This window comes from Tenrec ecaudatus, chromosome 7 (genome assembly GCF_050624435.1).
Source record: "Tenrec ecaudatus isolate mTenEca1 chromosome 7, mTenEca1.hap1, whole genome shotgun sequence".
Lineage (NCBI taxonomy): Eukaryota > Metazoa > Chordata > Mammalia > Afrosoricida > Tenrecidae > Tenrec > Tenrec ecaudatus.
Window position 1 is genome coordinate 37,202,823 of NC_134536.1, and position 17,535 is coordinate 37,220,357.

General features: G+C 40.2%; 1 protein-coding gene across 1 annotated transcript in view; it reads left to right on the forward strand.

Moving 5' to 3' along the window:
* Positions 1-16,487, forward strand: part of MOXD1 (monooxygenase DBH like 1) — a 133,785-nt gene extending 117,298 nt beyond the window's left edge. The window contains exons 11-12 of the mRNA XM_075553930.1: positions 13,041-13,209; positions 14,612-16,487. Coding sequence (XP_075410045.1) covers positions 13,041-13,209; positions 14,612-14,782 — 340 coding nt within the window. The 3' untranslated portion in view covers positions 14,783-16,487. The remainder of the gene's footprint in view (positions 1-13,040; positions 13,210-14,611) is intronic.
* Positions 16,488-17,535: the final 1,048 nt, after the last annotated feature.

A 17,535-nucleotide genomic window follows, 5' to 3' on the forward strand; every position in this document is an offset into this window, starting at 1 on the left:
CTAAGGGGCATCATCTGGAAGTCAGCAGTGGTGTGTGAGAGAACAGGGAAGAGACAAAGAGGAAAAAATAAAAAACTAAGCACGCTGAGTATGTGGGGGGGGGATAGAGAGAAGAGAGGTAAACAAAAGTAGCAATATAGCTGAGCCCGATCCCTGCCCATGGCACTGCAAGGGTTTAATCCCTGGCCCGTGGCAGCGGCAAGCTGTGCCTCTGTTGAGATAAAGCCTCTCCGCTGGTTTCAAATTGTCCTGTCTATGGCTAAGACAGTGGCGGGGCTAAAGTCAAATCCTAGCCGGCCTCCACTGTGGTAAGCCAAAATGCCCCCAGTCCCTCAAAACCTTGTGGATCAGTGCCTACTTATCTTTATAATGCTCCTGTTGCAATCTAGCAGTGTTGAATTTCCCTCTTAGTAACTCTCCTGGGCTGATTTCTGAGAAGTCCCTTTGGTACATGTTACTCAGTCGCCATCTTCCCGGAAGTCCCTATTTTTACCTTCTTAACTGTATTTTTTGCAGTTGCTTTTAATATTTTGCTGTTTCAAATTTTTGGTGTCTGATTTAAGAACTGTTGCACCAGGTTAGGAAGCTTTTCTCTGACTTGCTTCCCTAAAATTTTAGTTTTAGTATTTACATTTAGGTTGAGTCACTTTGTGTCTGTGATGGGTAGTAAATATAAAACTTCACTGAATTTTCATATATATATATATATTTATTAAAGAAACTTTTGAATGAAAATGACTATCCTTTTCCTATTAAATTACATTAGAATCTTTGTTAAAATAGTTAATTATTTCTGGACTCTCTTTTCTACTGTGTTGCTCTACATGTTTAGATTTACTCTAATGCCATTTTTTATTGCTATGGTTTTAAATTAAGTCTTATAATAAGTGAAAACAGCATTTAGTCTCCAAACTTTGTCATGGTTCTCTTTTTTCTAAATTTATTTTAACAGTCCCAGGTTCTTTCCGTTTCCACTTATACTTTAAAATCAACTTGGCAATTGTTTTAAGCCTGCTGAGATCTCAGGGGATTCGTTTGCATCTTTACATCTTATTACATGGGATCTGATATTACAGAAACAAGGCATACCTTCTGATTACCATTGTTTTTTATTTTCCCAACATGGTTTATGTAGTTTTTAGCGGAGAGGTTTTTACATGTATTTTCTTAGTAGTATTTCTTGTGTCTCTTTTAATATCATATGTGCTAATTCTTAGATTTCTGCCACTTCCAAGTCTCTGAATTTTCTCCTGGTTCAGGGTCACACTCAACATGCTTTTTGCCTATCTAGTAATTTTTTGCTCGGTCTGAATACTGGACACTGGGGTTTTGACATTGATGAGTACTTGATTTAAAAATAAAAAAACCAAAAAACCTCTGTCAGAAGCCTTATTGGAATCCAGAATAGCCTTTTACTCTTTTATGATTTAACTCTGTTACTAAAGCCTGACCCATACTTGAGTTTCTACTTAATGGCTGGAGGTTCAATAAAGGTATCCATTCTGGCTGATGGCACTGTCTGCCATCCTTGTGGGAGGTTGAAGGAATCATTTGAGTAACAGTTTTTCGGCTGAGTTTTCTCTAGCCATGAAGATTTCAAGGTGGGGCAGGTGGTGTGCATTCAATTACTAACCTAATGTTTGGAAATTCGGTGCCATGGGAAAAGGTGTGGTAATCTGCTTCCATAAAGATCTCAGCCAAGAAGATCAAATGGAGAGGTCAGAATATACTTGTAGGCAATGCTGATGTTATTAATAACTTATCATTCAATTCCAGGTTCAGGAGACCCTTCTGTAGATTTCTGATGTGCATTTCTCTGTACAGTTTTATCCTCACTGGTCCTCTGCCTCAGGATTTCCTAATCATGATCTTTGTCCCTGTAAAACAGAGATTTTAGTTCCTTGTTTAGGACTCTCCCTTTCTGCATTGTGGTAGAAAATGCCTCCAGGCAGAGAGCCGGATGAATGTAGAGTTTACTATATGCACAGGTACGTGGATATCATCATTCTATGCTGCAAGTTGTCCAGTGTCCAGAAACAGTTCTTTGCTATCATTTGCTCGGTTTCTGAATCATTTGCAGAATGTGGGTAAATCTGCTCTCACTTATGCCAGCTTGGCCAGAAGCGGAAGTCGAGTGATGAGTGTCTGTTTGCTTTACTAGGTTCTGGTTGCATGGTTTATTTACTTGATTGCTGGAGGGAGAATCTGGGATGCAGCTTCATTTAGGAAACTGTTTCTTTTGGTTACATTTTCCATTTCTTCTCTTCCTCCCTCCCCCTTTACTCCCAAGTAAGACACTGGCAATAAGACTTTTAAATTAGGATAGGACATCCAGAGAGATACAAGAAAGAAATATACCCCTAAATTGCCTTCTTCCACGTGATGGTCAATTTATACAAACCAGAGGGATCCATTTAACATATACATTTTCAATTATTAGTCTGAATTTACAAATATATTTTTAAAATTTTTGTTGGAGAACCAAGACCTGTTTCACCATTGGGTATTGGCACATCCTTTGCCTTTTTTTCTCTGAAAAACACATTCCAGAATTTATATCAGCCTTATAAAGAAACATTACCCATCAATGTTAATTCTTAATATTTATCTTGAATTTTTAAAATCAATTACAATGACATTTTAATTAAAAAACTTTTAAATTATACATTCATCCACGGTTCAGATGTACAGAAATGTAACTCTTTTAATATCCATAGCAAAGACAGCAGAAATTAAACTTGATACTTCAGGGTTAATTGTTTTTGGTTTATAGTTTAGTCTCTCTTAGAAAAATATACAAGAAAATACTTATTCAGGGTTGCCCCTTTTTTCTGTTCTTTTCTTGTCTTTTCTCTATGTTTAGTCCGGAAATGGGGAGCTCCTAGGTAGTGCAAGTGATTAAAGAGCTTATTTTCTAACACGAGTGGAGGCTTGAATCTATACAGAGGTGCCTGAGATGGAACAACTAGTGATTACTCCTGAAAAGTCAGCTATTAAATTGTTCATAGAATATAGTTCTAATCTGATCCACCTGGGGACACCACAAGTCAAAGTTGACTCAAGGGCAACTGGGCAGCTTGGCTGTAGGGTCTCTGGGGTGTGGAAATAGCTAGCACATGCAGTTTCCATGAGCCAGAAGTGGCACAATGGCAACTCGAAAGTTAAATGAGTAGATACGCAGGTAGCTATGTATGTAGGTAGGTAGTAGATAGATTGAACAATCAGGAAGTATGGTATTGTTTCACAAAATGGATTTCATTGGAAATACCTGTTTTCACATGAACCTCATGGGATGGTATATGTAGGCATCGAGTTGGCTACGTCTGTAGAAGTTCTATATCATTAGTTAAAACAGTGCTAAGAGCTGATGATGGTACAGGTTATTAATTGCTCTTATATAAGTTCAAGTTGAAGTTAAAGAAAATTAAGACAAGTCCATGACAACCAAAATACAACCTTGAGTCTATCTCACCTGAATTTTGAGAACTTTTCAAGAACAGATTTGACCCATTGACCACTAATAGCAGTAGACCTGAAGAACTGTGAAGTGATATCAAGAACATCATATACTTGAAACAAAAGGTCATTCAAATGACAAGAAAGACAAGAGAAAAGTGGATGTTAGACGAGACTGGAAAATGTTCTTGAATGTAGAGTAGCTGAAGCAAGTGGAAGAAGTGAAGACAAAAGTGAACAGAAAATTTCAAAGGGTAGCTTGAGAGGATAAAGTATTAAAATGACATTTTCAAAGAACTGGAGATAGACATCCAAAAAAGAAGAACACATTTAGAGGTTATTGAACTAAAAGTATTGAAGAAAAATTCATGCCTGAATTTGGAATACAGAAAGATTCTATGGGGAAAATATTGAACAATACAGAAAGCACTGTAAGAAGATGGCAGGAATACACAGAGTCTCTGCGCCAAAAAGAGAACTGGTCTACATCCAGCCATTTCAGGAGGTAACATGAAATCTAAAACCAATGGTACTGAAAGAAGAAGTCCAAGTTGCTCTGAAGGCATTAGGGAAAATAGGACTATAGGAACTGATAGGATCACAATGGAACTGTTTCATCCATCTAATGAAGCACAAAAACACTCGCTTTTCTATGCCAGTAACTTTAAAGGATAGCTCCTTGACCAACCAAGTGGAGGAGCTCCATATTTGTGCCCATTCCAAAAAAGTGACCCGGCACTGAGGAAAATATTGAAAATAGCACTAATATCACACACAAGAAAATATTGCAAATAACATTCAGCAGGGGTTGCAGCAGTACATCAACAGGGAGTTGCTAGCAATTCAAGGCAGATTCAGAAGAGGGCTATCACTACTGATGCCAAATCGCTGTCAGCAGGGTGTTTTAGTGACTGCATCGATTGTAACAAATTGCAGATAACATTGAAAAAAATGGGAGCTTCTAGAACATTTCATTGTGCTCGTGTGGAACTTGTACATGGACTGAAACGTAGAAAAGGACAGTGATTGGTAAAGTAGAAGGTCAGCAAAAAAAGAAGCTGACTTTCAAGGAGTTGGACGGACACAGTTACCAAGGAGGGACTCAAACATAATGATTGTTAGGATGCCACGGGACTGTGACGTGTTTTGCTCTATTATATATTAAGCTTGTCTCCAATATAGGAATCCTTGAGTTTGATCTCTTCCACATTCTATCTTTAATAAGTTAACAAACTTGATTTTACTTGGTCAGTTTGTTCTACTGTAGTGGCTTGTGTGTTGCTGTGATGCTGGAAATGATGTCACTGATATTCTAAACACCAGCAGGGTCACCCAAAGTGAACAGGTTTCAGCAGAGCTTCCAGACTAAGAACAGACTATGAATAAGGAACACTGTCCATTTTAGAGGCAGTAGCCCCTGAGAACCCCATGGACTGCACGCAAACACTGTAGGCTACTGAAAACCTAATGAATGGAAGCAGAAATATTGTTAGAGATGATGTCAGAATATAAGCCCCTCAGGTGAGACATCATGCAATATATGCCTAAGGATGATCTGCCTTCTGAAAGTACAGTCCATCATAATGATTCAGATGGATGGAGTAAACACTGGAGGAGTAAAGCCTTTGAGACCTTCATTAGCTGATGGGTCACAACTCAACATGAGAGAAACAAAGGAAAACTTCTATTAATAATTGGAAGGTGGAGTATGTGAAGTATTAAAATGGGAAAAGAGAAATTATTTAAAATGGAACACAGAAATACCGATATTTGAGGCATTAGTGAGCTGACGTAGATGTTTATTGGCCCTTTTGAATCAGAAAATCAAATGGTTGACTCTTCCAGAAATGACAGAGTCAAGAGGAGTGACTTTGCCTCAATCATCAAAAAGGACATCCCAAGAGCTGCCTTGAAGTTCAGTACTGTCTGTGATAGGACAATGTCTGTCCACATGCATGGAAATCCAATAACTATTATTTAATGTATGCACCAACCACTAAATATAGAGATGAAGCCATTGGATGCTACCAATGTCTTCAGTATGAAGTCCCTCAAATAAGCACCCAAGATGCATCGATAGTTATTAGCTATTGGAATACACAAGTTGGAAACAATGAAAAAGGAATAGTAGTGGGAAATATGACTTGGTGATAGAAACAAAGCCGGAGAGTCCATGATAGAATTTTGCAAGACCAATGATTTGCTCATAGCAAATACCTTTTTTTAGTAACACAAATTGTGACAATACACATGGATTTTTCCAGATGGAATACACAGAAATCAAATTGAATACATCTCTGAGAAGAAATGATTGAGAAACCTAATATCAGCAGGAGCCAACTGTGGAATAAACCATCAGTTTCTGATATGTAATTGCATGCAGGTTGCAGTTTAAGAAAATGAAAACAAGTCAGAAGAACCAAAATCATCTATCCCATCTGAATGTCAAGAACACATTTGACAGAAGACATGATGAGTGTGGAAAGACATTAAGAACATTTTACATGAAAAAAACAAAAAGTCATTAAAAATAACAGGAAATGAAAAATCAAAGGGGATGTCAGAAGAGACTTTGAAGCTTGCTCTTAATCATGAGAGTAGCTACGGTGAATGGAAGAAATAATGAAGCAAATATTTAACAGAACAGTTTTCAAGACCAATGACTTATTCATAACAAATACCCTGTTTCAACAACACAAAATTAAAAAAGAACTGACCAGAAAATTACAAGGGGCAGTTCGTGAAGACAAAGTAAAGTATTATGAAATATGCAAGATACTAGTTAGAAAACCAAACAGGAAGAACACACTTGGCAGATTTTAAACGGAAAGAAGGAAAGAAAAATTCAAGCCTCGAGTTCCATCGTTGGAGGAGTCTCTGGGTCAACCATTTAATAATGCGGGAAGCGTCAAAAGGAGATGGAGAGTCACTGTACCCCAAAGAACTAATTGACACCCAACCATTTCCAGAGGTAGCAGATGAGCAAGAACTGATGATACTGAAAGAAATCCAAGCTTCACTGAAAGCATGAGCCAAAATCAAGGCTCCAGGAATTGATGGATTACCCATTACAATGTTTCAAAAATCTGATGAAGTACTGGAAGCACTCACTGGTCTAAAGCAGGAGATTTGGCAGACAGCTACTTGCCCACCGGATTGAACAGTAACTTGTACATGGCCAAGGGTCAGGCGTTAGAACAGAAAGGGGAATATGCAGGGTTTGAAATCAGGAAACGTGTGTCACGGCTGCATCCCCTCACCATATTTTTCAACATGTATACTGAAAAAATGGATTAAATGAAAACGGTTGAGACAGTAGGCGTGGAGGACGATTTATTAATAACCTATGAAATGGAGAGGACACAACCTTGCTAGCTAACTGTGAGGAAGACTTAAAGCATTTGCTGATAACGATCTAGGACGGCAGCCTTCAGTGTGGGTTGCAATTCATTGAATAGAAAACCCAAGTCCTCACAGCTGTAACAACATGATAAATGGGGAAATGGTAGTTGTCAAGTTCATCTTGTTTGTGTCCACAATCAGTGCTCAGGGAAGCGGCAGTTGTGATCCTGGGAAGGAGTCGATTAGGTAAATAGGCAGCACGAGTCGTCTTTTAGGGGACTGAAAAGCAAAGGTGACACTTGGAAGACTAAGGTGCACCTGTCCCAAGCTATGGTATTTCCAGTCACCTGTATGTGAAAGTTAGTGAAGAAAGAAGATGAGAGGAAAATGGATGCATGGTAACTACGCTGTTGTCAGAGTATTGGGAGTATCGAGGATTGCCTAAACTACGAGAGATCTGTTTGGAAGACGTGCAGTCAGAAGGCTCTTTGGAGGCAAGAATGGCCAGCTGTGGTCTCATAAACTTTGGGCATGTTATCAGGAAAGACCAGTCCCTGGAGAAGGACCTTATCCTTCTTTTTAAAGTGGAGGGGCAGCAAAAAAGAGGAAGGCCCTTGGTGAGATAAGTTGACACAGTGGCTGATCAATGGCCTCAAGCAATGGCTTCAAACCATTGTGATGTTGACACAGGACTGGGCAGTGGTTCCTTCTGTTGTACATCAGGTTGCTATGAGTTGGAACCTACTTGACCACTAAAACACAACATCGCTAATGCTGGACCATCTTAATTAATCCTAATTTATCTCTCAAAGCAGCAAAGCTTTATAAAGTTCCATGTACGTATAACTAGTACACTACTCACGGTTATCCGAAATGCTGCAGAAAGTCCCATTTATGCCACTAAGCTCTTAGCAGAGACGCCAGTGCCACCTTGTGGTTCCTCATGTGCTTATAGTTTCATGATTTTTTTTCCTTCCAGCATTTTCCTGGTTATACTTTTCAAATATATTGTCTCTTTTTTTAAAGCAAATTTGAGTTTTATCACTTGATTGAATATTTTTTCATTTTTAATAAAGCCTAGATACATAATAAAATATTCTAGCTAAGCGCAGTAGTCTTTGAGTCAAGTTTTTACTTTATATTAATTTTAGGTCATACCTCTATAAGTCAGTACAGCATCCTTAATTTGAAATGGTTGTAGTTTTGTCCTTGCTTGGGTATATTTAATGTAGTGTGGTGCTAATTAATCTTATTTTATGGTACTTAACTTTAGGTGATTACAAAAGAAAAATATAAAGATCTTGGTTATATATTTTCCATTAAAAAAACTATGTCATCTATTAGAGTAGGACGGGTTATGTTTCGATGTCATTCAGTTTAGCCATTATTAAGGTAACTTCACAACTCCAATACATGACAATAACTTCACAACTCCAATACATGATTTACTTCAACGGGTGACATGTCATGGCTGTCTTTGTGTGCGAGAGTGGAGGGTAGACGCATGAAGAATTGGGAAAGAGCACACATTAAAAATGTAGGTATCAAAAAAAATGTAGGTATCTCAACTGGCGTTTCACTTAATGGAGGTTTAGTCAGCGATTAAAAGAAGACATTGTGAAAGTGAAGCAATGGCACCCCATGCTTCTGCCCTGGAGCATCTCATTTTACAGAAACACCCAGGCCCAGTCAGCCCCCCTTCCCACTCAGGATCCTCCTCTCCTCTCTATTCCCAGGAAGGTAATTGCTCAGGTGTGCTCTCTGGGGAGGCTGAAACAGTTGAGCCTCCTCATTCTTTCGGGAAGCAGCTGATGGGTCCGAACTGTTGACCTAGTGTGCACCAGCAGCAGCTTCTTGGGAGTCCAACTGGGCTTTCTACTCCATAAACAGCCTCACTCTCAGAAACCCACAGGTGGCGCCTCTGAACCAGAACTGACTCTATGCTGGAGATTTTTGGTAAATTTATATATTTATATGAAGTGCCAAATAGAGTTATGTTGATACAGACTCTGTGGCCAGAAAAATCAGATTAGGTTTCTGAGTGACAGTTATGTAGTATCAATCAATCTATTGATGATGGTGGCAGTGCATGTGTGCTGTCATTGGTCTCAGTCAATTGTACATGGAAAAATGGCAAGTGTGTTATGTATATTTTACGATAATAAAAATGTAAAAGGAAAAATAATAGAACACATTACAATTGAGATTTTTACTTCTTCCAAGATATTTTAATCGAGAGGATGGAAGCTCATATATAAAACTATTCTCACCAAATCTCAGACTAAGAAAGGTGCATACCCGTTGATGTTTAAGAATGTGAAGCAATCGGGAGAGTTACTTCTGGTGATGGATAAGTTGCTCACAAGTCTCCATGTCTTAACATTGCCCTTGACTTTCCGTGTGGCAAAGGTCCACCCTGCCTGGCCAGTTGTTTTCTCACGGGGAGCCTATGAGAATTGTCCTTTTGGGGTTGTCATGGGAGCCACCTATAATGGTAAACATTTAGCTACTGGTCGTCTGTGATAATATCCTTGTAGATCCATGGGTTAATTTAGTTCATGCAGATTTCACATAGATGTAGCCACGTTTCTGTGCTTTTCCTTTTATCAGGAATTTACAAAATAAAACATTTAATGAGAGACATTACTTGACGTCCTTCTGGGATTGCATCTTTCTTGGACATTGAGCATGTGCTATTTTAGAGTGAAGAGTGGAAGCAAAGTGCATGATCAATAGGACATTGTTCGTCCATGGGAAAATTTGAGACACACTTGTTCAAATTCAGATCTTGTGTTTATCTCCTCACATCTTAGGAAAACTGAACCATGGGAACTAGCAAGAATGAGATTTTTAAACTCTATGGCTTGAAATTCACACCCATATTATAATACCCTTTAAAACCTCTAAATTTCTGTATGGTATTTGTTAGTATTAGGGTCTTTAGAAATCAGTCTTATGCGCTATACTTACTCGAAATGAATCGTAGCAACATTGGGAGGCTCTGAGAAAACTTTCCCTGCCAAAATTGTTGATCTGCAGCTGTTTGAGTCTGGGTTCTCCGGGAGACATAGCCAATATACTATGTATATAGGGATCGAACACAATTGAGATGGGAGAATATAGATCTTATTCTTTAAGATTATATTATACTACGTATGATCATTATGTTCTTCTTGTGAGGTGTCATTCACATTATTTCTGACTTATATTGATCCTGTATACAACCGAATGAAACGCTTCTCAAGGCTATCTATAGTTTGTTATGGTCCACACAGTCAAAGGCCTTTGCATGTCAACGAAACACAAGTAAACATCTCTGTGGTATTTTCTGCTTTGAGCTAAGCAGCTATCTGATGTCAGCAGTGATATCCCTTGTTCTGAATCTTCTAAATCTGGCCCGAACCTCTGGCAGTTCCCCGCCAATGTGCTGCTGCAACCATTGTTGGATGATCTTCAGCAAGATGTTAGTGGCATGTGAGCTAAATGATATTGTCCTATAATTTGAGCATTCTGTGGGTCAACTTTCTTTGGAAAGGGTATAAATATGAATCTCTTCCAATCAGTTGGCTACGAAGCTGTCTTCCAAATTTCCTGGCAGAGATGGCCGAGTGCTTCTAGTGCTTGTAAGCTTGATGGAACATTTCATCGGCAGCCCAGCAATACCTAGAGCGTTAGTTTGGGCTAATGTTTTCAGTGAAGATTGGGTTTCTTCCTTCAGTACGATCTATTATGTTGTTCTTGTTTTGTTCATTTCACGAAGTGGTTGAAAGTTGTCTAATTCTTGTTGGTATAGCAAATCTTTATTCTTTTCTCCTTCTTTTGACGCTTCCTTCAGAATTCAACATTTTACCCATAGAATTTTTTACTATTGCAACTCAAGGCTTGACTTTTTATCTTTTGTTCTTTCAGTTTAAGATATGCTGAGTCTGCTTTTCATTTTTGGTTTTGTAACTAGGTCCTTGCACATTCCATTCTAATATCATTCTTTGTCTTCTAGAGCTGCCTTTTGAAATTTTCGATTTGGCTCTTTGCCTTCATCTTTTCTTCCATTTGCTTTAGCTTCTCTACAATTAAAAACACTTTCAGAATTTCTTATGCATCCACTTGGATATTTTCTTTCTTTCTTGTATTGTTAATGAAATTTTGCTTTCTTCTTGTGTGCGGTCTGGACGTCCTCCCACGGCTCACGGGGTCTTCTATCATTAGCGTTTAATGCATCAAATCCGCCCTTGAGATGCTCTCCAAATTGGGGTGAGATAGATTCCAGGTAGTACTTTGGTTCTTGTAGACTTGTTTTCTTTTTCTTCAACTCAAATCTGAACTTACATATGATCAATTGATGGTCTCTTCCCCAGTTGGCCTCTGGCCTGGTTTTAGTGGCTAATACTGAGCTTCTCTATCATCTCTTTCCACAGATGTTGTCAATTTGATTCTGTGTATTCCATCTGGAGAAATCTGCATGTATTATTGCCTTTTGTTCGGTTGGAAAAAGATACTTATTATGAACAAGTCGTTGGTTTTGCAAAATTCTATCATGGGATATACCAGCTCCAGATCTGGGATCTCCTGAAAGCCTCATTTCTATCCTCAAAATCACAATTTCCAACTACTGTTCCTTCCTCATTGTTTCCAACTTTTGTATTCCAATAGCCAATAATTATCAATACATCTTGATTGTATGTTTGATCAATGTTAGACTGAAGGCAGTGGTTGGATTCTTCAATTTCTTCATCACCAGATTTAGTGGTCTGTCCATAAATTTGAATAGCAGTTGTATTGATAAGATTTCCCTGTATGTAGATAGACATTGTCCTATCAAAGAGAGCATTGTACTTGAAGTTAGATCTTAAAATGCCTTTAAGAATATATGCAATAATACTAATATATATATATATTCCAAGCCTCAACTTCTTAGGTCAAGGAGAAGGATGGAAACTGGTAGTCTGAAGTCTTAAATGTGTGGGCCAGCCTCTGGCAGGATGTCTGCCCTATAAAGTTGAGGCAGAATTCTCCTCTTGGGAACTTCTTTCGGTCTTAAGGTTTTAGGCTGATTGACTTAGGCTGATCCACATGAATGAGGGTTGATTTATAAGGAAATTATCACCATATGGCTAATATCCTTAAAGCAAAAACCAAAGGCATCATTCTTAAAGTCAGTTAGAACTCACAGATACAATGTAGGGTTGTACGGCTGTCCTATGGATTTTTAAGGCTGTAATATGTATGGAAACAAATTGCCACATCTTTCTCCCACAGAATGGCTGAGGGGTTCAAATTGCCCACTTTTTGGTAGCCAAGTGCTTTAACCAATGTGTTACCAGGGCTCCTCTACTTAAAATCAACAATTTGTAAATTAAAAAAAATTATCGACACAATCTTCATATATCACACTATTTAATTGTTCAGTCACATGGAGAACTTTTGTGCTGTCATCACCAGTCTGTTTCACCTTGTGCTCATTGTTTTAACTCCCCATTTCCTGCATCCTCCCTGCCAGTCCCATAGGCAGTTACCAGTCCAGTTACTGTCTCTATAGAGCTACTTATCCAGAATTTCATTTACAGAAAACGAGACAAGACAGAAGCCAGAGGTGAACAAAGGCAAACAACCCAAATCCAATAATATTGACTAAATGAAACCTCAAAAAACCTAAATCAAAAAGACAGCAGAAAATATGAAAAGCTGAAACAACTTTAAAATAGGTCAAAAGGGAGATCAAATGATTAGGTATTACATTTAACCTAAGTACATCTGCCATAATTGATTAACAAATTGTAAATGCTAATTACATGTAGATATCATTATGCACCGTAGCCTAGCAAAGTTGGTGCAGACCATTAGCCATGATAAAATCTGTTATTAAAACCAGGAATAGTCTATTTTTCAAAGACCTCTTATTTTGCATGTATTTCCTTTTGCAATTGCTAGTAAATTTATCAATATGTATATAAAAATGACCAAAAAAATCTCACTGCTATTTAGTTGATGTCAACTCATAGTGACCTTGTAGGACAGAGTAGAATTGCCCCTGTGGGTTCCTAAGGCCATAAGTCTTTACGGGAGTAGAAAGTCCTTTCTCCTGTACAATGTCTCGTGGTTTCAAACTGCCAACCTTGCAGTTAGCAGCTTAACATGTAAATGCTTTGCCACAAGCGCTCCTTCAAACCATTTATTTTCAGAGCAAGGGAAGCATAGTGCTTTCGTTCTGACTGTGACTAATGATGACTCTGTTTTAATTTCAGGACCTGGCCTTTCATTATCAAAAGCCCCAAGCAATACAAAAACCTTTCTTTCATGGATGCAATGAACAAGTTTAAATGGACTAAAAAAGAAGGCCTCTCCTTCAATAAGCTGGTCCTTGGCCTGCCAGTGAACGTGAGGTGTTCCAAGACGGACAATGCTGAGTGGTCGGTAAGCTCTGCGTACTATAATCCGTGAGAGGCTACATGCCACCTTTCCCCTGAGTCCACAATAGGAGAGTCCAAGGAACACATCCATAAATCTGAAGGTTTGGTGTGATTTGGTATGTCTGGCGATTCACTTGGCCATTGATTACTTGGGTTGATTAGAAACTCCTGATTCCTCTCCTTTTGAATAGGATGACTTATTTAAGAAATAATGCTGGGCTTCAATGGTTGAGCAGTATCAAGTACTCAACTACTGTTCTACTGTTCTTGTTGTTAGGTGCCCTTGAGTCTGTTCAGACCCATAGCGACCCCATGCACAACAGAATGAAACACCACACAGCCCTATACCATCCTCACCACGGTTCCCATTGTTGCAGCCACTGGGTTGATCCATCTTGTCAAGGCCTTTCCTCTTTTTCATTGCCCCTCCACTTTACCAAGCATGATGTCCTTCTCCAGGGACTGGTCCTTCAAGACTCAGCTACTAACAAAAAATCCGGAGAGAGACCTGCCGGTCTGCACCTATAAAGATACTCAAACCTCACTGCCATTGAGTGAAATCCACCCCACAGTGACCCAATAGAGAAGGGTCTGGCTTTAGACACTGTAACTCCTTATGCCTCTTTCTGTTCTATAACGATGAAAGAAAGAGAAAGAAAGAAAGAAAGAAAGAAAGAAAGAAAGAAAGAAAGAAAGAAAGAAAGAAAGAAAGAAAGAAACCAATTTCACTGCCATTGAGCCAATATTGACTCATAGTGACCCCTGTGGGTTGCTGAGACAATAACTAAACAGTGGTTTACAACCTGTGGGTCTTGACACCTTTGGGTGGGGAGGTGTTGAACAACCCTTTCACAGGGCTGCCTGATTCATAACAGTAGCCACATTATAGTTATGAAGTAGCAATGAAAATAATTTTCTGATTGAGGGCCACCACAACATGAGGAGCTGTATTAAAGGGCCGTGGCATTAGGAATGTTGAGAACCAGTGGTTTAGGAGAGTCGAAAGTCTAGTCTTTCACCGGAGGAGCTGCTGGTGGTTTCAAACTGCCTAACACAGAAATCACAGCCTAACACAGAACTACTGCATCACTATGACTCCCAATAACAACTCCAGCCTGGAAAACCCTGTGGGGAAGTTCTGTGTCTCAAGGGGTTCTGTGATTCAGAATTCACCGGGTGGCATCCAAGGCCAGCAGTGTTGGCCGGGAGCAGGACTAGGAATGATTGAGAAGTTCCCAATGCAGGGAAACCTCTTCTGTAGTTCTTTCCTTTGACAACGGACTCTGCTCGCTGACGGTGTTGAAGTTTGACTTCTTCAGCAACCACATGGCCCCCGGCCTCCATTGCCTCCTACCGTCTCAGCAGTGCCACTCACTCACTTGTGTTATCTCCTCTTTAATTTTCAGATTCAAGGGATGACGGCGTTACCCCCAGAGACAACCAGGCCCTACAAAGCGGAGCCTTTGGTGTGTAAAGCTCCGGCGTCCTCCTCTCTGCGTGGCTGTGTCTCTGTGGCGACACTCGTGTGCTCTCTGGTGCTCAGTGGCATGCTGAGTAGCAGTCGTGTGTGGTCATAACCTGGCGATACTTGGTGACGCTATTTTCTGTGATCTGAAGCTCTCATTGAAAGTGCAGGCTACTGGTGGTGTCCACTGTGGGCATGCAGAGTGGGGACACTTGCCTTTCACACCTCTCTGTCCCCCCCTCCTGTTCACCCCAGAGATATTAATCATGCCTCTTCTTCCCTTCACAAAGATTTGCTGTAATGTACAGATGGTCCAACTAACTCCAAAGTGCCCTGATGAAGCATTTCTTTAAAAGACAAAATAACCAAGTGGAATGGAAGTGAAAAAAATTCAATTCCTTTTATATTCCACTCTAATTCAACGGATTTATTTCCCTTGCATGATAATCCGTATGTTTTACATGCTATCGGCCAGGTTACCAAGAGCAACCTGGAAAACAGTAACATGTTTGGGAAAGGGGACCCTCAGAGAAAGAGAGTGACACCGTGGTTGCAGCAGTGGGCTCAAGCATGGGACCGGTTGTGCAGATGGCTCAGGATGCGGCAGTTCTGCCTTCTGTGTGGCATAGTCCTCGGTGGCACCTGCCAACAACCCATCTGTCCTTGTATTCGCAACAGGCTTTGACAATGGACCTGACCTTCTTTTTACTATTATAACTCTCCATCAAATATTAACTTCTGAAGACATCCTCACTGTTCATCTGTTCAGTTGTTACCAAGTCTATTTCAAAGTACAATCACCCCACATGACACATGAGAACCACCCATCGGCTTTTCATAGCTGGAGCCTCTGTGGAAGCAGCATGTCAGGCGCTTCTCCTGCAGAAGTGCCCGTGGTCCAACCACCACCCTCTCTCATGGGTCTTAGCCAGGGACCCCCGTTCCAGTCTTTTAAAATGCTCAGTTTTGACTTGACTTTTACATTTGGGCACGTAATTCCTTTTAACAAATGCTTTAATCCTAAAAACAGAAGAGGAAGTACCCCACGTTCCCATGTTCCTCTTTATTGGGCTTCGCGTGTGATTTCCATCGAACATGAGTCCATCTTCATCTTTGAGCATTATCCCTTCTGTCCTCTGCTGTGAGTCACCGCAGACCCCTTGACCACAGCGCTTTCTTACCGGTGCCCAGTCCGGGCTCCTCAGTACCTGTACCCGTCTCAAGGACTGCTCTCTTCTCTCCTGGCTCTCTACTGGTCGGGTGAATTGTGTTTCTTGAGCCTTGCCCTACCTCCACAGCAAGAGGCCCTGGTATGTGCTGGCTGCAGGCAGAGGAGAACATGGAGCTGGCTGCACACTCTTGCCGTGAGAATTCCTTCATAGGCTCCTCGTCGAAGGTCGGGCTGTGGGCAGTACAGGGAGGGGTGAGCTCTGGGGCGCTTCCCTCACTCACATGGGTGTCGCTTTTCTTTGGGAGGGGTATGCCTGGGCTCAATCTGAGACATGGTTGTCCTTGTAGATTTATTTTTCTACTAGTCAATAAACTAACTTTTCCTAATAAAGTTGCCACCGTTTAACAATCGCGTCCCTTTCTTTGCTGTCTTTGTGTAGTTCAGCCAACCTTTGTTTTGTGTCCTTTCCTTACCTTTCAAGCTGAATGTGCCTGGATCACATTAATAAACTGTATGAAATGACGTTTCTCTGTGGGATCTCTGTGGGATCTATACACGCAACGGAACAGGCACGTGATTCAGGTTCTGATATTGCCAGGGGCATCAATTCAATGTGTTACATTTTCTGTCCTGTGTTTGAGCTCTCTTTCCCTTGTAAATAATGTCTTCACCCAGACCAGTTCACCTCGTCAATAAATATTATGGTTGGAGTATTTCCTTCCTGATTCTTGGAATTTGTCCATTGGATGAAATGTCTGTAATGTTTACGAGACATATTTTATAGTTGGCTGGGATCCTTATTATTTTATAAGTGCCATATCAGTTTCTCTGATTTTCCATCCAAATACTTTTGGGAAAAATAAGAATTCCCAGACATTCTCAATTTGAAGTCTCATGTTTATTTTTACTTCCGAACTTCTGAATTGGAGATGCCAAGGTGAAATGCTCTCCTTTGGATAGTATGCAGCATTTTATTCTCCTCCTTGGTCTTTGGTGGGAAGATAGACATAGGGTCTGAGGAAGAATAAACAGTTTGGGGAAGTTTACATTTGTCAAGGCAGGGACCCTGTCTTATCCAGTGGGGATTTTACTAAGAACAAAGCTCACATTCTTCTACTCCTGGACATTTTCATGAATATGAATAGAGTTGGGGAATTGACTAGTTGAAATTTAAATAGATAACGTGCTGTAAGTTACATTGGGCCAACATTCCTGAGAAGCCCACTCGTTATAGAAGGTTTTTTGGGTTTTTTTTTAATCACTGCCCTGGATCAAGTCACACTGCCTGTTTCTTAGACCATCAGAAAGGAAAAGCTGAGAGCCAAGGGAGGATGGGGTCCCCATGTCCGTTGGTCCCTGGCTTGATCCGCACAAGAGCCGCTATTCATCACAACCGCGTGGTGAAAACTTGGGTCATCGTTTTTCCTAGAAGGGAATCTTGACAGGGATTAGAGTGATTTGGTTCAGAAGATTCATGGGAAATAGAATGAAAAAAAAAACGGGAGTTTTCCACATACTTTTTTGAAGTCCCCCTCATCGGGACTGATCCAATAATTTCACAAGAAAGCGTGTCTACACAAAAACGGGATTGAGTACCCGTGAAGGAAAGGAACATGCCATGTGATTCTGCTCCAGGGTCCCACAGGGCGTCCTTCCTGATGATTGTTTCAGGGGGAAGTTCCATGAAGAGGTGA